At 39.7% G+C, this 22,090-nt stretch overlaps 2 protein-coding genes and 1 long non-coding RNA gene across 4 annotated transcripts in view; 1 reads left to right on the forward strand and 2 right to left on the reverse strand.

Moving 5' to 3' along the window:
* The window catches only part of LOC138016925 (uncharacterized), a 33,673-nt gene extending 22,349 nt beyond the window's left edge, over positions 1-11,324 (reverse strand). Inside the window, exons 1-9 of the mRNA XM_068864099.1 lie at positions 11,047-11,324; positions 9,570-9,869; positions 8,631-8,933; positions 7,795-7,935; positions 7,376-7,672; positions 6,787-7,107; positions 6,374-6,652; positions 5,534-5,866; positions 120-440 (exon numbers count right to left, since the gene is read on the reverse strand). Coding sequence (XP_068720200.1) covers positions 120-440; positions 5,534-5,866; positions 6,374-6,652; positions 6,787-7,107; positions 7,376-7,672; positions 7,795-7,935; positions 8,631-8,933; positions 9,570-9,869; positions 11,047-11,164 — 2,413 coding nt within the window. The 5' untranslated portion in view covers positions 11,165-11,324. The remainder of the gene's footprint in view (positions 1-119; positions 441-5,533; positions 5,867-6,373; positions 6,653-6,786; positions 7,108-7,375; positions 7,673-7,794; positions 7,936-8,630; positions 8,934-9,569; positions 9,870-11,046) is intronic.
* Positions 667-2,014, forward strand: LOC138016931 (uncharacterized). Its single transcript, XR_011125895.1, has 3 exons — positions 667-765; positions 1,448-1,483; positions 1,876-2,014. It is a non-coding gene; the product is annotated as an uncharacterized lncRNA (long non-coding RNA).
* A 2,150-nt stretch (positions 11,325-13,474) lies between the features above and the next one.
* LOC138016926 (uncharacterized) overlaps positions 13,475-22,090 on the reverse strand; it is a 41,981-nt gene continuing 33,365 nt past the window's right edge. For both annotated transcript variants that reach the window (XM_068864101.1, XM_068864100.1), the window contains exons 15-23: positions 21,405-21,590; positions 20,657-20,764; positions 20,283-20,482; positions 19,795-19,917; positions 19,627-19,697; positions 19,050-19,090; positions 18,857-18,953; positions 16,657-16,762; positions 13,475-15,158 (exon numbers count right to left, since the gene is read on the reverse strand). In XM_068864101.1, the coding sequence (XP_068720202.1) occupies positions 14,589-15,158; positions 16,657-16,762; positions 18,857-18,953; positions 19,050-19,090; positions 19,627-19,697; positions 19,795-19,917; positions 20,283-20,482; positions 20,657-20,764; positions 21,405-21,590 (1,502 nt within the window). In that variant the 3' untranslated portion in view covers positions 13,475-14,588. The remainder of the gene's footprint in view (positions 15,159-16,656; positions 16,763-18,856; positions 18,954-19,049; positions 19,091-19,626; positions 19,698-19,794; positions 19,918-20,282; positions 20,483-20,656; positions 20,765-21,404; positions 21,591-22,090) is intronic.

A 22,090-nucleotide genomic window follows, 5' to 3' on the forward strand; every position in this document is an offset into this window, starting at 1 on the left:
CAACTAATTTATTTTGCAATGCCGTCCACCCTCCACAAATCTTTTGCATGACCTCAAGCCAGACAAGCGCGTATTCCGACTCTTTTTTACCATTTACTCCACGTCTCACAAGGACGTACCTTTAACTGTCAATTGAACGATCTTCTCTTGAACGCTTCCATTGGCAAACTTTGCTCTGCAAGCGTATGTACCTGTATCCTCCACAGTCGCATTTCGGATCTGAAGAACAAGTTCGCTGTACGAACCGAAACTTTTTGCTACAATTTTGTGTTTGTTCGCTATTGTTACTTGAATAACGTCAGTCTGCCTAGTCTTCAACACCCTCCTCCACTCTGCGGGATTCTGGGAATGTACAACGCAAATAATATTTGCTCCACCCTTGTATTCAACAACCACGGATTCGCTTGGAATCCAAACTACCGCTGGAAACCAGGACGACCCTTCAAAAATGCAGAAAAACAACAGAAAAATTTACTCCTTGTGCAGACGGGTCGCTACCTCGTTTGGATGTAGTAACCTCTTCCCCAAGGTCTTCTCGGCTTTCAACATGGCGGCTCTTCGGCAGAAGAGCCCGGAAGACCTTAGATAACAATGACCTGGACCAGGTTGAGTCCGCGATTCTCGAAGTGTCATGCGGATTTTCCCATAAAAATGCCCTTGAAGCTCATCAAAATGGCGGCGAAAGAGTAGAGTGCTCCACTTGTAGGATACATAGTGTATTTAGTCTGGAAAATGTTCTGAAGAGCGTTTCGAATGATTTCACGGGTAAGTCGGCAGGAAGAATGCTTTTTAAATAAAATCTCTGACCTTTACTGTGTGAACACTAGTTTTCTCTCGTGTTTCCGCTACAGTCATTGTTATTTAAATGATGCCTTGATCATTTCTTAAATAACAAGGACCGGAGCTAGGTCATGTCTCGATGATTGGGGAGGGGAGAGGTGGGAATAATAGGGCTTTTTACAGCGATCTTTGCTGTTTCCGGACGCTGTAAACAAAGATACATGCCAAATTCGAAGATCTCTTTTTTTGTTTTTAATCAATGCAAGTTTATTATAGGTCTTAATTATTTTTTCCAAAAATGTTATTGTTATTGACCGTTTTTGGCAATTATGGTGACTAGGGACTGGGATGGGGCCATGGAATTTGTAACAAAGGAAATTATTGTAAATTCCTATCCACTTTCTACGATGGAAATGATAAATTACCCACAAAATGGAGCTTTTTCAAGAACTTTGGAAATAATTACCCTTTCCTTCAAGCCCCTCCCACCCACCCTAGGTTTGGAAGCTGGGGCAAGACTCCATTGAGATCCACCTAGGGTTGCAACAGACAAGAGGTATTTCCCAGTGGCCACTGGTCAGGCACCTGTATTCTAGAACATGTATATTCTAAAAGATGGAGCATTATTAAGATATTGAATAGCCATTTTTCTAATTTTTTAATACAGTTCACTTGTCAAAAACAGACAGTTTTGGCTAAACAGGTCAGTCTTCACTCAATTTTACATTAAATGTCAGTGAATCATTTAGTAAGTGCACAAAAATAATCACTTCCAATCACTGTAATCTAGTCTAACACTGTTTCAGCTGCTACAAAATTCCTTGTGTTGCTCATGACTATTCCTCTCTTTGAATAACTTTTCCTCTTCACTATATATCAGTAACAGTCACTTAGCAAAAAGGTAAAATGGAATCATCGTATATATTTTTCTTTTGCTAATGTGCATTGATATAATAATATTCAATAATAATAATAATAATAATAATTTACCACAGTATGTAAAGTCTATGCATTATTATAATAATGTATTATTATAATAATGACTATTATTATAATAATGTATTATTATTATAATAATGACTGTTTTCCTTTTAGTGTCCTGTTGCGATCTGGACCATTTTGGCACTCCAAAAGTTTGTGTCCAAGGATTACAAAAGGAATCCCATCGAATTCTAGATGCACTCCCTTCGTTGCCTGGACATCTTTGCAGTAAATATGATGCCTTGGATTTTTTTTTAGTTTTCCCCCCATTCTCTGTATTTACTGTTGCAACCGAATGGCCTATCATAATAATGTTACTGATACATAGTGAAGAGGAAAAGTTATTCAAAGAGAGGAATAGTCATGAGCAACACAAGGAATTTTGTAGCAACTGAAACAGTGTTAGACTAGATTACAGTGATTGGAAGTGATTATTTTTGTGCACTGACTACTAAATGATTCACTGACATTTAATGTAAAATTAAGTGAAAACTGACCTGTTTAGCCAAAACTGTTTGTTTTTGACAAGTGAAGTGTATTAAAAAAATGGAAAAATGGCTATTCAATATCTTAATAATGCTCCATCTTTTAGAATATACATGTTCTAGAATACAGGTGCCTAACCAGTGGCCACTGGGAAATCCCTCTTGTCTGTTGCAACCCTAGGTGGATCTCAATGGAGTCTTGTTGGAGATGCCTTGCCCCAGCTTCCAAACCTGGGGTGGGTGGGGAGGGGCTTGAAGGAAAGGGTAATTATTTCCAAAGTTCTTGAAAAAGCTCCATTTTGTGGGTAATTTAATTTATCATTTCCATCGTAGAAAGTGGATAGGAATTTACAATTATTTCCTTTGTTACAAATTCCATGGCCCCATCCCAATCCCTAGTCACCATAATTGCCAAAAACGGTCAATAACAATAACATTTTTGGAAAAAATAATTAAGACCTATAATAAACTTGCATTGATTAAAAACAAAAAAAGAGATCTTACCTATTGGAGACTTTCCAAAACCTCTAGTCTGGTATGTAACGGTAAATGAACTCGTTGTATTGACTTCATACCCCTTTATAAGTTTGAAAGCATCTTCCAAGTTCGTCAGTAACATATCCCGAATAATCAGAAAAGCTCTCAGAGAACAGTTGACTCCATGACGGCGTGTTTACCGCCATTTCCTTCGAATTTGGCATGTATCTTTGTTTACAGCGTCCGGAAACAGCAAAGATCGCTGTAAAAAGCCCTATTATTCCCACCTCTCCCCTCCCCAATCATCGAGACATGACCTGGCTCCGGTCCTTGTTATTTAAGAAATGATCAAGGCATCATTTAAATAACAATGACTGTAGCGGAAACACGAGAGAAAACTAGTGTTCACACAGTAAAGGTCAGAGATTTTATTTAAAAAGCATTCTTCCTGCCGACTTACCCGTGAAATCATTCGAAACGCTCTTCAGAACATTTTCCAGACTAAATACACTATGTATCCTACAAGTGGAGCACTCTACTCTTTCGCCGCCATTTTAATGAGCTTCAAGGGCATTTTTATGGTAAAATCCGCATGACATTTCGAGAATCGCGGACTCAACCTGGTCCAGGTCATTGTTATCTAAGGTCTTCCGAAGAGCCCACGAGAATTGTGAAAGTTACTATCAAAACCAGTAGAGTGGTAAAATTTGAATCCGAAGCTGTTCGATTCTAAACACGTGATCTTAAACAAATTGTCATGTGATCCGAAAAATAATGTCACGTGATCCAAAAAAAGTGTTTCTTGTTGAACTGCCAACGCGCTTTACACGAACCACGTGACGCGTTGGTGTCCAACCCAATGAAACTAGTTGGGTTCTTGGAAAAGATATCTCACATGAAGAAAGAAACGGGTCTCTCAAGCTGAAATCACTTCGCCAGTGGAACGATTTACCGGCATCATTTGCAGATCTTGAATCTGTTAACAGCTTCAAAAAAGCCAGATTTTAGATCTTAGATTTCAGACTTTATTATTTCCTGTTTTTTTGGGAGGGGGAGGAGGGGGAGGGCATGGTTTCGTATGCCGATTTAGTTCCCCTCTACCATAACTCGTTTAATGTTTAATGAAAGTTCTTATTTGTATTCTTTTTGCCGGGGGTGATTTTCGAGCGATCGGTTGAATGTAACGGCTGTGCGAAAACCTGGAACGAAGCCAGAAGAGAAAGCGAACTCGCTGCTTCTCCTCGCCCCTTTTTGTTTATTCGCTTTCTCTTTTGATTTCGGTCCAGGATCCCGTTTCTCGAAAGTCCCGAAAAATTTTCGGCCCCGAAAAGCCATTTGTAAACCTGCCAACCACTTGTTCGGGAAAGCCGATCTTGTAACATGTTTTAAAGGTAACAAAAAGCAAAGTGGCTGTGAAGTTTGACGACTTAAATCCTCTCCGTTCTTGATGTACAGAGGCAACTGTGACACGCGAAAATGGCCCGTAAAGTTTCGGGACTTTCGAGAAACGGGCACCAGGTTACATTCAAGTCAACCCCGGTGGAAAGCGTATGGATGGCTTTCATCTAACGTCACAGCAGCCATGTTGGTGCACAGAACGATAGAGAAAAAAGTCTTTTGGAAATTTGACTCGATTATAATGAAAAATATGAGCCATTAACTATTGTTTTGTGCACTAACATGACCGTCTTATCCCCTAATTTTAAAACCATCTATAAAAACAGTCATAGCCATCCCTCAAGCTGACATTTCCCTTTTTATTCAACTTACACGACGTACAATCTACTTCTTCAAAGATATAAACATTTAAAGCATGCAGAGAAGATTCAGAAGAAATGAGGCAAAGAGTTGAACCCGGATCGATGGCTTCTCATTGCAGTTTCCGATGTCCACAGCACAAACGACACAAACGTCCGCAAAGTCGAATCTTTTAGAGTACTGACAAAGTGGTACCCAACAAAACAAGTGAAAGCCAACCGTCCTCAAAGTGGTCTTTAGGCAAAAAATACTGTAAATCAGTGCGGCTTCGCTTAGAAACGCTATTTCTTGTTGAACTGAAGCTCTAATTCCGCCTATTTTCATTCTTTCTACAGCGATAAGCTTCTCATAATTATTAAGATGGGATATTGGGTGATGTAATTTTTACGAAATGTGCAATGTCACTTTGAGCGATGGCAATGAGTGTTGACCATTGTGGTCCCTATAGAGCGTTTTCACACGACGTCACAGCAGCCATGTTTGTGTTCCAAAACAAAGAAACGGCGGCCATGTTGGTGTTCATAACCAATCCTCTGGGAATTGAAGTATATTTTGATGGAAATATTTTTTTTGGTTTTATTGCATTAGCACCATTATAGCACGTGACTGAAAACGCTCATAAATGCTAATGTTATGTTAAAGCCGAGAAGCCTGGGGACCGGGTTGGTTTGGAGGGAAAATCAGTCAGCACCAACTTCTTACTAATACATCGTCAAGTTTTAAAAAATCTCTTTTTTAACTCTAATTTTGCTTATTTTTGAGTTACGTGAAACTGGAAAAAAAATAATAATAATAATAATAATAATAAATACAATTAAAATGCATCAGTGATCTAGTTTTGTGCGTGAAGAAAATCACCCATATTAGCACTGAGGAGATTTTCTCCGAAATGCACGAGTGTCAAAAATTCGGCGACTGACTTTGAATTTCACGCCCGCTTCACTGCAGATGAGTTGTAACTTCGTGAATGAGAGTGGTGACGTCAAATGCGGTTCGAAAATTCAGATAATATCCACATTTTTCGTAGACTTTTTTAAATGATAACATCTTACCCGCTGCAGAAGTGACAAAACCTGCGGGAAACTTGCTGGAGCCACCTGCCCGACAATAATAGTTTCCCAGATCACTGACTCTTCCACGAGTGATGGTAAACACGTTGTCTTGAAGAATAAGTGAGAAGCCGTCGGGTTTTCTTTGAAACACAGTTCCTACGGAAGATTTCTGCCATAACGTAACATCCACATCAGCACGCAACATATCACAAGAAATTTTGATGGGTCGATACATCCTCAATAAAATCATTGGTGGTGTTGCCGTCCCGTTTGGTGATGGCGTAGCTGGCTGAGTTGTTAATGGTGTTGTTCCAGTAGTTGTCACTTTTTTACCTGAGGAAAAACAACGTAAAACAGAGTGAAGGCTACAAGTAGCGTCAAAAGAAAGTTTGAAGAGGACATCCAAGAGCAGTAAAGCAATTGGCAAGCCGTGTTGCTTGAGGATCAGTTTGGCATAAAGCGGAGTTGTGCAGATATTTCAGTTGTCGTCCCCATAGGTTATGTTCTATCTCCTGGGGCCCGTTTCTCGAAAGTCCCGAACACTTTTCGGGCCCGAAAAGCCATCTGTGAAGTTGCCAACCGCTTGTTTTGGAAAGCCGATCTTTTAACATGTTTTCAAGGTAACAAAAAGAAAAATAACTGTGAAGTTTGACGAATTAAATGCTCTCCGTTCTTGAGATACAAAAGGAATTGTGACACCCGAAAATGGCCCGTAAAGTTTCGGGACTTTTGAGAAACGGACCCCTGCACCGAAAATAAACCTATTATAGGCTCAGACTAAAAGCATCAAGGCCTCTCTGACGGACCAAAATGCTTGCTTTTATGGGAAAGTAAATATACCTTTCACTTGTACTGTAGCTGATTTGAGCCAATATCCAGCTCCAAAATTAATCACTCTGCATTCGTAAACTCCTGCATCTGACTTCTGAACGTTGTGTAATGTAAGGACGCTTTCAAATGTTGACGTATCGACGACATCATCAGAGATGGGTTTTTTGTCTTTATACCATCCAATAGTGTGTATTTCCTTGGCACCAGAAACTGAACAATTGATAACTACGTTATCTCCCTCCTTCACGACTGAAACGTCTGGTAACACCACTGGAATAGGAGGCTCTCCTGAAAAGAGGTTCGTAAATTAAGATCATACAAAATTCATGATTTGGCATTGAAATGTAGTCACTGGTTTCTTTCCCAGTATAGGTAGTAGAAGCTGAAGGGGAAGACTTAAAATGGACAGTTGTAATAATCACCTCTCTGTGGAACTGGCAGTATAGATCCCAAATCCACATCCTCTCTAGTCGTAGTACAGGATGATACAACTTTGCAGATAACCTTCCCCTGCATGCTGTAGTCCAGACCATGGATGGTAAGTATCCTTCCCACCAAGGTGACTTTGTGACTATTTGGTGAGTTGTTGTTCCATCCCAGCTGAGTTGTTGTTCCATCCCTGCGAATTATCTCCAAATAGATGAGAGGTTTAAAAACGTGAAGAGCACCACAGTTCAGGTCAAGAGAGCTTCCAACCGTAGCAAATAAATTTCTGTGTCCATAGTCAAAAACAGATATCGGAGCTATAAGGTGAGGAAAATAAGACACAAAAAACGTTTACTTCTGTTGTATGTTACTGGCGATTTAGTCTTCGAGTTCTAAACCAGGAATCTCGACCCAGTTTTTGGTCACGAGTAGGGCTCCCAGCTCTTGGTTAGAGCTCTACCTAGAACATTGCTCTCGTCATTTTCATCATCTAAAGATTGACATTTTCGAAATTGTTTTGTCAATAAAAATTAAAAAATAAAAGAAATAAATTACAAATCTGATGTGTAGTATTGCATCATTGACCTGGATCGATTTCGAGGTAACTGTGTTCCTTCATTGTTATCTTGGCTTGAGGTGCATCGCAGTAATATATCACATCGTCATTAAAATTCACGCTGTGGATGACAATTTTCTGCAATCCCTCACGCTTTATTCTGCATCCACCAGTGTCCATTTCAAAAACGCGTCCACTGCTGACTCTCTGCAACAGGTTTACTCTTACAGTCTGATCGTTCAACAGACAATCAAATATCACTGAATCTCCAACTGTTTTAGTCACTTTCATTAGGCCATAAACGGGTTTCCACTTGATCTCTTTCTCTGAAAAAGTCGAAGAAGAGAACATTCAGTTTTCATCCAAAAGGCTTTCGTGCTCCCACGTTATCAACTAAGTCGGTAAAAAAGGAGGGAGCTATATCAGCAGGGAATTGAGTGGGACCTACCTGGTTCACGGCATGCTTTCTTATCATCCCTCCACACCAGTCCCTTGGAACAGTTCATCCGGGTACCTATGTCATCTGTGCAACGGAGATATCCCGTGACCCTTTGCGGATCAGCAAACCCGCCATCAAGTGCGGGGCATTCTGTTGTGTATGAGTAATTTAGTCAGAAATTAGAGGTTAACAATTAAGCAAAATCTGATCAACAGCTAAGTGTACCTGGTGTCAATTGTTTCTTCGTTTTTAGATAAGTCTCTTTCTTTTAAGCAAAAAGATTTGACCTAGCTGTGAAAAGTATTGTTCTAATCCTGTGACCGTTTCATAAATTGCATTGTATATCTTTTGTTTCCTTGTTTCCTTGACGACCAGAAAGACAAAGGCGTCATAACAGGAACTGAGCCATGCTCTTTTAAGAGCACATTAAAATGTGCTCAGCTGAGGGACATATGCTGTTAATTTCCGACTTAGAGCGGTCGGATCATTTAGTGAGATCAAGCGAAACTAAACATTTTATGGTGTTGGGATTTGTTAAAGTTAAACATAACCAAAAGTAAAGACATAAGGTAAGGAGCAGTCTAAACTTCTCGCACTAGCAATCATTTCTTATCCACTCTGATGATCCGCAAGAAACAATTCAAAGGAAACATAACTTGTTTAGCTAAACACCTAAAGCAGTAGATAACCAGTAGTATATATTCTCAAAGCGTGGAAGTCAGAGTTGAATTCGCCGGACGTAAGAAGACAAAACATAATCTTGGTCATACAATTCCGAGACCTTCAGTTTCTCAATGGGCTGCATTGCCTCCTCAACTCGCACCGTTGTGGTCACTTGTTCTTACCTAAAACTTTTAACTTGACATGTGTGGACCAAAAGCCATAATTCTGGTCAATTTCAAACACCCGACATTCGTACCAACCGCTTTGGTTCATCTGAACTTCCTTTAAGGTAAGAATATTTGTCCAGGTTTGTCCATTGATTGTTGACTGTCTTTGTATCGTTTGTTGCTGCGAAGATAGCCTTTGCGCCCACTTATACCACAGCACAGATGCAATTCGACTACCGGTGGCTTTACAGGTCAAGTTTGTGTCCCAGTTACGAAAGACGGTCTTTTGTCTTTGATCAACAGTTGGTCTCGGAGGGTCTAAAAAGATAATAAAGTACAATATAGAAGACCAAAAGGCAGACACTGAACACCGAGTTTTTTAATTTTTATTTATTTATTCTTAATTAAATTTTTTTTTTCTTCATTGACAAACATACCATAAAGATTACAATACAGACAATTAGTTACTATCAGGTACTAAGGACTACACTCAAGCTACACTGAACTGGGGGGTTAAGGTTAATGATTGAAGGTGTTCTATTACAAAAAATATATATTCAGGCCTCTTGGCTACAAGATCTCTTATTGGTTACAATATTTTACATGTAACTTATTTTTATAAATTAAGTAAGCGTTACCGAAGTAGCTTTTCAGGATGAAATCTAGAATAGAACTTCACTTTGAATGCCGAGTTTTTCTAACTAAACAAACAACTGAAGAAGCTTACTAACAGACTGAGTAAATCACTGATATGATTCGTTGTCTAAAACCACTTACATTTACCGCCGTCAACACCACCATCATCATCAACGTCGTTGCTATGGTTACAGATATCGTTTCCGTTATCCTTAGTAATTTACCACTATACTATACGAAACACTGAGTAAACCAGCAACTTATAACGATGACGTGCATTTTATCCAAATAAATAAAAACACTACCAAATAGCTCTACCTTCTTTGAGTGAACCTGAGTGCCTTTCAGTGACAGAAATCCTGCCGATATTCTGGGCAAATGGTGGTTGTCTCACCCTACACAGATACGTCCCCTCCATGCTCTTAGTAGATCGGTGAAGTGTAAATATCTGTCCATATTTAGCCAAATTTTTCCTAGGAGTGTACATTGTTCCAGAATTCATCTGCCATAGTGTTACAGGCACTTTGCGATTACTGAGTTCACAGCTCAGGTCAACAGATGATCCTTCAGGTATTACGCGGTTATAAATCCATTTCCCAATATAGCGAAGAGGTGCACCTAATTGCGGATTAATGAATCAGTGTGTGTCAGTAATGGGGAGGAACTGGGACAATAACAATAAGCCACCGTAGTTTTCTCTCCCGGTTTAGGATTCATCGTTACTTGTCTGCGGATGCTCTGGGCGCAAATATCCCTCTGGGTTTTTTTTCCGTAATTCGGATTTCAGCTAATCGCTTAACCGGTTGCGGTCTGTCAACTTACTTGTCAAAATTAAAGACCTTAGATATTTCAGTCCATTGGGGCGAAATCATCAGAATCATCGTTGCGTGGATGGGTATTCCACAATACCATGTGAATGGGTAGACTGATGAAACTTTTGAGGGCTCGTCATATCAAATTGGCTTCCAATTTGACATAGGGACAAGTAATTGAGACGCGCAACTCCTTCGTTCTTGTCTGATGATGACGTAAAATTCAAACATCGACTTAATTAATTAAGGTAAGTCTCGTTTAATTTTATAATTTTTGCTTGTGTTCAGTGCTAAAGCTTACGTGTGCGTCGCTGGTGAAAACTGGTCCTGAAAGCTAACAAGTCGTCCTACCGGTTAAGACAACGTATACTGTGGAATTTACTAAGTAACTGTTTTCAAACAATTCCAGTGATTTACAGAAATTATAAAAAAGTTGAAATCCATTTGAACAATAGCTAACAATGTACGTTTAAAATATCGATTTTTTAAAATTTGGGATGTCGTCCATTTAAACAGAAATGTATTCATTAATTCCCTGATCCTGATCATGAAGAAATCGAATTATGGCTGTCCCTTCTGATGCATGTGAGTAAACAGTAGAACAGTGACATTTTTACCACTTAGTAAAATGTCAGCTGAAAGCGGATATGGGTGCCACGCGATTGACCCGAGAATTTTTTGCGATGCTCTTTCAAACGCTAAATGCAAATCTTTTGAAACAATTACTCCGGTGACCCAACCGACAGAGCCAACCGGGTTATTCAGCCTATTTCATAGACAGAAGCGGAATTTCACGAACTCGTTCTTTATGTATCGGAAGGGAATCAATTTAAATACTAATCCATGGCACACCAGCCAGTTAAGTAAATCCAAAACCACAGTGTGAAAAGGATTCAGTGAAGCATAACAGGTAGTTTCTTCAACTGCTACTCATAAATGCGAAAAAAGCAGTGAATACTTCAGCAGGAGCGAAAATACCTCACCTTGAACATTTGCGTCTAGTAGCCCCCATAGCCATAATGCTAAACACATGCGAAGGAAACTCGTCATTGGCTTACGTACGAGAACAGACCTTCGTTGTGGCTGACTGATCGTGTTCATTTGCGAAAAACCAGCTTAAAGATCAGTGTAACAGTAATACCCTGTGCTTAACAACACCTCATTCCTTTTTTCTACTCCAAGGCCACGGCAACCACGATAACGATTGCTCCAAGTATCACGTACGTAGCATGGATTTGTTCTTACGTTTCAGTGCGGAGAGGCGTGACAGCGGTAAAACAAGACACTTTATCCAGATCCGTGAGCCAATTATAATATCCCCAACAAACGGCGGACAGCAACAGTTATTCGCTCTCAAAGCGCGCGTGATGGCATTTATGTGGGGAAAATATTTAGCGGTATTCTCTGGCGCACCCATATTTCATGAACTAGCCAGTTCTTTTCTATAATGTTCAAACCCATCAAGTACAGTAACAGTTGAGTTTGGCGTACGAAAGGTTGGTGTAGGCTATTGGCTTTCAAAATCTGTACTCAAACGTTATCCTAAAATCAAGAATACCGGCAAAAAACCCCAATGATGGTAAAAATGAAATTTCGAGACGTGATGAAAAAAAAAATTCACTTTATCGTTTATCCTGAGCTTGATATGATCATATGGAAAGTTAAGGCTAAATTCGGTCTCCAGGGAGACTGATCAATTGTTTGGTCTTTGCATGCCCCGTACTAACCCTAATTGGGCTTTCACTAAACCACTCGTCCCACGTCAAAGTATGTCAGAATCTAGACAACAGTACATATTGCCTTTCATGCAGGATGCAACTGCAAGAAGACGCCTTAGTTTCACTGATTTCTCTCCGTTGTCTCCCACCATACTGAGCGTCCGCTAAAGTTCCGTTCGATGCAAGCTATTTGTGTTCTTAGGTTACTGATATTGATCGCTGAATGCCGCTCGCATCTGCTCTTCCTGTGTGAAACTGTCAGTGCCAACTGAGTATCAGAACAATGTTATGTCATCAGCACTGCTAGGATCTTCCAGAACTGTGAAGGGAGAGATTCCAGCACATTCTCGCTTTCTGAGTAATGAAAATATGTTTCCTGGTTTTCGCACTCCTTGTCAAGTGCAAGAAGTGCTTGCATTTCCCTTGCTCAATTAAGATACTTAACCTTAATAAATTGACACTAAAATATATCCGTTCGAGAAACGGCTGGTTTTGTTCTTTAATCCGATTACCTCACAGCTCTTTATCGTGGATAAAGCAAAGATTGACCTCATGGGCAGTCCATGAGCTCCTAATATAAACCAAGCGCAGGCTTTTTCAGTGAAAAGCATCGAATCTTTGCAGTGCCGCAGCCTGGTTAGGACAACCACCTTCCCTTTAAAAGGTCCTTCATCCTCTCGAGCTCTCCAATAGACCGTATTCATAAATGGCGACCAAGAAACTGAAGAAATTTATGCTAATAATCTTCACTAGCCTCATTGTGACGCAAAAATCCTTTTGAATTTTGTTCGTGCTAACGAGGCTAGTGAGGATGATTAGCATAAAGACAAAAGAATAATTACTTAGCCACCATTTGCTTGCTTGCATGCTTGCTTGCTTATTTCGAGCGAACTCGAACTCCATTAACTACAGCTTCATCACATTCCTTCCGGTTTCCCATGGTGCTCTTCAGTTCAGCAATGCTCAAACCAGTATCATTTCGCAGCTGGTCTACATATGTTAATTGTTGCTGCTCTTCCTCTCTTTCTTGCGCCATGCTTTGGTTCCCAGAATAGTAGTTCACTTACCACCTCATCCTTTCTTCTCCAACAGTGTCCTATAAAGCGCAGTCTCTTGATCTTCAATGTATCTGTAATCTTAGGAAGGTTGCCGTACAGTTCTTTGTTGGTTTTATGCTCCTTCCAAGGAAACTCCAAGAACTGCTCTGAGCATTCTTGTGTACGTACCATCCAATCTATTCCTCATCTTCCCAGTCATCGTCCAGCATTCAGTGCCATAAAGCAGTACACTTTCAACAGTGGCCCGAGAGAAACCTACTTTGAGATGGTTTTGTAGGTTTGATTTCCAAAATTTTTTTTGGGGCCCCCCAAACCTCTCGCGGCTCGCTTCGCAATCCGCACGCGATCCACCGCTTGCGCCCGAGAATCTCGCGCGAGACCCCAACGGAGAGCTTGCTCGCAGGCTAATAAATGCCTCAATAAAAAGAAAAGGAGATAAGAAAATGATAAGGACGATAAGGGTTTCGTGAGATTTGAACGGGATATCTGGAAAATATCACGATAGTTCAAAGAAAACGTTCTGTAAAAACAAAGAAAATTTGGGTTTCAAAGTTTATTAATGTTATGATCATCACTAGTTTGTCAGCCCATCCTAAGAAAACGTCCGTTGATTGAACAAAAAAGCGCACACAATAAAACATTTCATCTCGTTTATTCTTTGGATTGAGGATTTCCATTAATTACTAAATCCTTCATTAACAGATATTAATCAACAAATGGTATAGAAGCAATTATCGTTTAAGATTTTAGTAATAATCTATCATAACGCTGTAATCCTGCTGGTAGACTGAGTTGCCTGGAATCAGCCTAACAGAATCTCTTAATCTTAAGAATTCGTATCTTTTACGAGAGGAAGAAAGTAAAGACCACAGAGGAGTACAATCAATATGAAACTGTTTCATCTGTGCGGCAATAGGCACTTCCATGCCGCACCTCTGTGAGAAAGTTCAGTACTGCGTTTCTCAAACGAAAGTAAATTAGAAACTGTTCTTCTTTGTAGCTTAAACTTATGATGCCCGTTAAAACATTTGGAAAAGGAATGATGGTCCGATTAATTTAGTTCCCAGGGTCTCTCTTTCCGTTGCTCAAAGAGAGAGAGTGGGAATGAGAAGGAAAGCCAAAGGTTTCACGGAAGATTTTTCTATTTCTATACACAATTTGCAATGTAGAAACAATTCGAATTCGTCATAACTAGACATTCTTGTAAATAACGAACAACAACTGCAAGGCCAATAGCCGTTGCCTTCTGGTTTTAAAAGAAATCACTGATGCAAAGACGGCCGTAGTCTGACATAAATCTATGCCTTACACAATAACAAAGCATTTTGCGAGTTCTTATCGGACGACAGCAATTTCAACGTCTAAGCCAGCTTTTCTCAAATTCATTTGAATAACGGATTACAATAAAGCGATCTTTCCCGCCTGAGCGCATTTTGCTAAAACATATTTACAATAAATACGGGCAAACCTCCACTGTTCCACATCTTTCTTTCCTTATTGCTCTCATTTGCCATCAAGGAGAGTGATTGAAACTTTTACTTCAGCAACAGTTTCTATGTTAAAACCACCAAATAATCTCATTTATTATTCAGGTAAACATAGTAGTACAATCTTGAGAACAAATATTCTCGGAAATCACTTTTGAAAGTTTGCCTTTTTCTACTTAAAATATCCGGTCACTATCTATCAATTAAGTTACCAAATACTTTAATAAAAACAGGTTGTCGGCTCTCAGCTACGTTGTTGTAATTAAGAATTCACGTATCTATTTGACGGCTGTCTTCCTCGGAAACCGCTTCCTGATTTAAAATTAACCTCGTTTTCAGAAGGAGGCCGCTGTTCGCCGTAGTAATCGGTCTCTTGTGGTGGGACTTCGAGATTGTGCGTAGCCGGCCGAAACTCAAAAACACCAGAATTCCTTTCACAGATGTCTCTATCTTCATCATCAGAGCGAAGTTGTTCTTTCTCGCTGACACATTGCCCCAGGCTCTCTTTGGACTTCTCCCTCTCAAGTGTGTCTTTACGAACTTTTTCCAACTCGCTATCTATGCGATCAGTTCGTCTTTGCTTCGGTGAATCCAAAAGAAGGAATTTCTGTATTTCTTCAGTTTTAGAATCAGGAAAGTTATCAAAGGTTTCCAATTCAATTTCCTCAGTAGGGAGGGGAGGGAGGGGATAGTTCATTCTGTCTTCCGAGCCGGGGCTACCAGGTGATGGAAGCAGTCTAACTTCGGGATCAAGATATTCATCTTCAAATGTTGGTTCTTGTAGGTCAGGTGTATCTTCCGCTTGTTCCAGATCAAGGTATCCTTCCCCAGTCTATAACAATAAGACAACAAGGGTAACTCTTTGGCCAGGGAACAGGGATACACTAAGCATGGTCACCTGGGAACCTCCACTCAAAAAGGAATATAACTTTAAAATAGTTAACATAATGCTTAAAATCAAAATTGTTCGAACGCTTTTGCACTGGGAGCGTTTGTATCCGAAATAAATAAATGTTCAGAAACCTTTGTTTTGGTTTTCAAATTTCCCGGGTGCCACCATCTTGAATAATTGTGACGTGTCGTGGTTGCCCTATTGTTTTAAAACAAAAGTTCTTTGTGTAAATACAAAAGAGCAACCACGACACGACACAATTATTGATGATGGCGGCGCCCAGGAAATTTGAAAACCAAAACGACCGTTTTTGAAATTCACTTATTTCGGATACAAACGCTTCCATTGGAAAAAGTATGAACAATTTTAATTGTTAACATTATATTCTGTGGTTTAAAGTTATTTTGTTGTTTCAGTGGAGGTTCCCTTTAAGAAACAAAGCGGTAAATGGTTGTTAGTTCATTAAATTCCCACCCTTGCAAAATGCATTTCTAGTTTTGCCAAGGATTCCCTTGTTATATATTGGTTAAAACCTCTCTATATAAGTTTGACCTTAAGTTTACTTTTAGTTGGTTATATGATAAAATGAAATTATATGCGGCAAATATAGCTTTGCTTAAAAACGATATTTCAACGGGAAGCGGTACTTCGAAACTGAGAGAAGTGATCGTCTGCACAATTTAAGCAACTCAGTCTCTTATAGACACTTGAAAAATTAAGGTGATTTAAACGGGATTCAACCCAATGACCTCTGCAATGCTAGTGCAATGCTCTACCAGCAAGATGAGAGCAGGCAACCTCGGAGAGAACCCTGGGAACGAGATTGAGGAGCAGCTTTGTTGGGCTCATGTGTTGCCGTGAAAGGTCTCGATTAAGTAAATAAATGTACATGTTCCTGAAATTTTCAGGTGTTTACAAAACAATTGTCCAGTTAAGTGCGACTATCACTTGTCTCAATTTCCTCTATAACCCGCACTTCAAGCATACATTTATTTCAAGCCGTAGTTCGTTGACAAATAAAATATACAAAAAAATGAATTTAATTTACCAATAATTGGCTATTTATTACGTCGTATTCACCTGTCATTATTCATTAATGTAATATTTGTAAGTTATTTATCAAGTGATAAAAGTAATACTTTCCCATTTTTACATGTAAACCAAGAAATCTTTCGGACCCCACTCGGGCACATTTAGTTTGTGGATAACAAGGAAACCACAGCTTTCCTAATATATACAACGAAGTTCTTTTGTACTGAGGGAAAGGATACATTTCGGTCTTTCAAAGGTGGAATTATCCCTCAACGAGTAACTACACTTATCTCCCGGAAACACAGGCGGGGATTTCGATGCAGATGAACGTTCATTTTTTTAACACATTACTTCTATTTGTTCTTACCCCTAAACAAGTTAAAGGTCGGTGCTACTAAATCATTACCTCATTTGTTTTGTCATCCAGGAGTTTATCAATTCGAGCCACAAGATTCGAGAATGAAGGTCTGTCATCTGCACTGTGCTGCCAACAATGACACATCATCTCATACCTGCAGCAAAACACCGCATACACTAGACTTCGTTTCCAAAATTTCCGCTTAAAAATCTCATTCAGTTGAAATAACAGTCAATTATTAACCCTCATATCTAGTGGTGAAGCAACACCATTTTTCCTGTTTTTGCCCTTTGCTACCACTGCGTGGGAGAAAAGGTTGACATGGAAGTGGAAGGAGAAGAATGTAAAGATCTTGTGGGGACTCCTCTTTTCTCCCCCCCCCCCCCCTCCTTATCCCTAATTAATTAACAAATAAAAAAGAAGGGAAAACACCCGACTATGTCTCGTGTTTGTCTAACACTTCTTTCGTGCTCTATCTGCTTCCTGCTTCCTTTACATCACAGGCGAGGTTTTTTCATTTGTTTTGCAATAAAAAAAATTCTTAATTTCCTCATCCTCCTCCTTATTTTCCAAATTCTACGAGTCGCGTCAGCCGTGCATCTGTACCCTCAAAAAGCAGGCGGCTTTAACCATTCAGAGCGCGTAGTATACGAAAAATTACCATAATTTTTCGTATAATAGCCGAGAGCTTGTTTTACGTTGGGAGAATGCTCGCCCGTCTGTCCTCACTGTAGGGACAATGCCTTGCATTTTAAATTATTAATTTGACAATTGGGAAATTTATAATAGGAAATGTACAGTCAACATCTTCCTTCATTCTAAATATTATTTAATTAACGAAATGATATATGGAATGAATCATTTATTGAAGTGCGGATGTGAAATCAAGTGAAGCTATAATCCTCGCAGTTCAATTTCGATACCAGAGCTCTTCTCTTTTGAGCATGACTGAGAGAGAGAAGAGCTCCGGGGAACCCTAAAACAAAGTGTCTTCTCATTGGTTTTTGGTAATGAGCAATGAAAAGCGTCTCTGATTGGTGCATTCATGTTAGCTTGAAGAGTGAGCAAGAACCGTAAGGTTCAAATAGAGCGTTTTCACATGACGTCACGGCAGCCATGTTGGTGTTCCAAGACAAAGGATGGCGGCCATGATGGTTTACCAAACTAATCCTCCGGGAATTGAACTCTATTTTTATGCAAATATTTTCCTTTGTTTCAGTAATACAATATGGATACTGGTCACGTGAGTGAAAACGCTCTAAAGCCAATTTTTGGTTATAAAAACCCTACGGCGCATGTTCTCCTTCATAGAGTTTCTCAGAGCCTTGGGTCATACGCAAACATAGCATCCGAGGCTCTGGTGACGAGAATGCCTCGCAGTTATGAATGTAAGTTTAGCAATTGCGCAGAGGAGCCCGAAAAATTCAGGACTTAACGGGGTTTGAACCCGTGACCTGACGATACCGGTGCGACGCTCTAACCAACTGAGCTATGAAGCCACTGACGTTGAGACCATAATCAGTTGCACATTGTTGGTACACTAACGGAATTAATCATGCATCCCTCCCTCTCCCACCTTTCAATATTGTTTAGAAACCAAAACGCACTGAACAGTTAGTTTGGGTGCATTGCGCTTTCCAATTACATTGCACCGGGGAAAGGGGGTGGGTGTTCCAACGACTTATGACTGTGATTGCGGCTCCCATCACAGCTGAGTTGGTTGGAGCGTCGCACCGGTATCGCGAGGTCACGGGTTCAAACCCCGTTGAAGTCTTGAATTTTTCAGGCTTCTCCATGCAATTGTTGAAATTGCGTTCATAACTGCGAGGATCATAGCTTCACTTGATAAATATTATTTGTCGATAACTTTTCTGCTCTGCGACGGTGAAATAGCTCGTAAATGCCTTGCCGTAAGATTTCTTGTGACATTTTTGTTTAGACTTGGGCACCGGCTTCCTAATTCCCCTTCAAAAATATTAATAATTCATAATTCATGAGCCTAACAGTCTATAATAAAACGTCACGTGTATCAGTTTTATGTCCTAACAAAACACTGCTGCTCGTTTTTTAAACATTACCTAACAAAAAAGGGACTGTGGTTAGTCCACATGCCAGCACCCCTTAAATACGATGCTACTTTCATTCTTATAAATTATAAATATATACGGTACATTTTACCTACTTATATATGGGGCAATAATGTGTTGTTATTGGTTACTCTATCTAGAAGGCAATGGAAGCCTCTTACATTTCATCCGGGCAATTCAGGGGATTATCCATTCGCTGTCCCTCCATCAAATATTGATACACCTCATTGGCCGGGAGGCCTGGGTACGGATTTCCCCCTGAACAAATAGGAACAAAAATTTTTAAATATAATTCCTCCGTCAACTGAGAATGACCTAATAACGCAGAAATGCAGCTTCATGCAAACACCTTACCAAGTGTGAAAAGTTCCCACAACAGAACCCCAAATGACCATCTGTAACAAGGACAACAGAAATGGAATAACAATATGTTTAACGCGCGGCAACCTCTTGCAATTTTTACTATACTTCTGATAGTTAAAATAATTCTTCACACAACTTTTCTTTGTCTTTTTCGTTGCTACAAAAAAATGTTGCTGCGCCGTTAAATTATAATACTGAATGCAATCATCAAGTTCTAATGGTATTTTATTCCCACGCATTTTCAGCTTATTAGTTGCTTCACTGAAAACCGAAATTTTTGAAATCCTTTTCTTTTGTATTTGCTAGGAATGAAGAGGTACCGGTAAGAAAAAATTTGTTGCTATTAGGCTCCTGATGGAAGGGAAGGAAAACTTCCGCCTCCTCCTTTTTAGTTTGGAATCAGATCGTTTTGACCACATTACAAAATGATCTAACATACCGTGAGCTCCTCTAACATAAATTTATCAAATGCCTTAGCCCCTGATTAAACAGCTCATCTATACCTTACCCCTTGAATGATAAAAAAACTGTAACCCTACAAAGACGTTGGGACGAAAAGACTACTCACACGTCGCTCTTGTGGGTATAGATGCGATCAACCAACGCCTCAATAGCCATCCACTTTACAGGAAGAAGACCCTGGGGTGAGACGGGTGAAAAAAGGATAGGAAAAATGATAACTTTGGAATTGAGCAAAACCTTTCATCGAAAAGGGACAAACAGTTACAATTCTTACCGCTGTTGTCTTGACATAATGCTCGTCCTTGTAAATGTCTCTGGCCAGGCCAAAGTCTGCCACCTTCAGAACGTAGTTTTCGTCAACTAACACATTTCTAGCGGCGAGATCGCGATGAACACACTAAAACAAAAATTAAAGTTAAAACTACCTTTCACCGTCTCGATAACATCCTATGAAAAGAAAATATAAACAGGAAAGACAGGGTGAACGATCCCGAATTTATTGTTTTTACGTGCCGATGAATTAAGATTCTTCAAAATTTTAAAGTTATAGAGCCATTTTCGATCAACTGCCGAATTAGTCCTATTATCTCTATCAACAGGCTTTTGAGTCCAAAATTGTTGCAACAGAATTTATGCGCGAAAACGTATTACAGTACATAAACAAACAAAATGAAACTAAAATTGTAACTGTCTGGCTTTCAAAATTTCTCAGTGACGTTTTACCTGGGGATAGAAAAAAAAAATTAAGCAAAACTGGCGTACCCTTCTTGTAGTTAAAAACTCCATTGCCCGAGCAACTTGCAGTGCAGAAATGTATAAATCGATTGTCGTAAATGTAACGTCAGCATGTTCGGTGGGTGTCGTCCATGTGGCCTCGAATATATCTCTGCGCTTGCGCAAAAATTCCAGGAGGTTACCATGGCTACAGTATTCGATTATAATCCAAAGGTCTCGTTCCATACCTACAAAATATTGGTTCGATCAAATGAACACAAGCTAAATAATGGGCATCAAATGAATTTCCAACATGAGTGGCAACAACAAAATAGTTCAATGTCAGAACATGATGAGCACCATGCTTAACTCCGATAGTGAGGTTTGCGTGATCATTCAGAGAAACTCTTTTCCTACCCTACCTTTCGTGCATGCCCCAAGCAAGTTTACGATGTTCTTGTGTTCACCAATGTGGATTAAAATCTTTAGTTCTGATAACAAGTCTTTGTATTCGGCTTCCGATGCACCATCTGCGAATAAAAGCAAAGACGAAAAGGCTTTAGAAAGAGGAACCCAAAGATTTGAAAAGGACATATATCTGCAAGAGCCTCTTTTAACATCGAGTGCCGGACAAACAAAGTAAAAGCAAGGTTCGGTTTTCACGAATGACAAAAGCATACAAGCATGAGCAACATGCGCAACTTGAACTTCGCGCGGCCTTGACAATTAGTAGACAGTACTTAACGTCAAGTTGGTGGTTCTGCTCGCTGACTAAATTTCTCTTAGCAATCGCAGATGTTGAAAACAGAGGGATGAACAACTCAGTGCACCTTCCTGAAAGCGAGGAAATATGGACACGGCAACTACATGTAGCTTCTCGTTCGTTGAAAAAGTGGCGCGAGATTCTTAAGAAATCAATGACCACAGCGATGCAAAACCAAAACTTTCAACACTATAAATTTCAAAACCCCTCGCGAGGCACTTCCCGAGAGTTCAATGATGGAACTAAGTATGACATTGAACACTTACCTTACTGAAAGGGTAAATTAATCAGGAGGTGAAAAAGGTATATCCAGGAAAAATAAGCCGTAAAAATTATAGAGGAAGGGAAGAGTGAATTTATCACTAGATCAGAAGGTATTTTTGATAAGACTGTAAGACATTGCATACCTTTAAGACTTTTAACTGCAACCGAAGTCACTCTTTTGTCGTTGTAATATGGCCGACTTGTTGATCCAAATCTCGATCTTCTGCGAGTTCCTTTCCGCTTTGTGCTGCCACGAGGATCAAACGCAATTATTCCAGTTGCCTGCGCTAGGAATACCTGGCCGAAGGCTCCTGACCCCAAAGGCTTTACTGAGAAAGAAAATGCAAACGCTGAAAATCAACCCTAACCCTTTTTTTCTTAGAATTCCGGCTGTCCATAAAAGTAATAGAATCCTCTCGAAGGATTTTCTAGTTATTTTCCTTTTCATGGTCTTGAAAGCCTGTCAGAACAGCAGTTTTTTAAAACAAGCCGGGATGTTTTTTCGGTCCCGAAAAGTTCTTGGGACGTTCCAAAAAGGCGACAATGACTGTCCTTTTTTGGATTTGTTAATTCAGTCAATTTCTCACTAACCTGCGATCAGGCGTTCTTTTCGCGTCCTCCCTAAAGAAAAGAATACCTGATCGCAGGTTTATTTGTCACGAGTGTTTGTTACACGAAGTAAAAGCTAAAAATCTCCAGGAGTTTTATTCCATGTAGCGGGCCATATTTTTACCGACGAAACTTTCAGTCTCACATTTTTACAATTGTTTCCTATTCTATCAATTAAAGCAAATGCTGTGACGACAGTACAAATCAAAGAATTGGGTGA

Source organism: Montipora capricornis, chromosome 9 (assembly GCF_036669925.1).
Source record: "Montipora capricornis isolate CH-2021 chromosome 9, ASM3666992v2, whole genome shotgun sequence".
Taxonomy (NCBI): Eukaryota; Metazoa; Cnidaria; class Anthozoa; order Scleractinia; family Acroporidae; genus Montipora; species Montipora capricornis.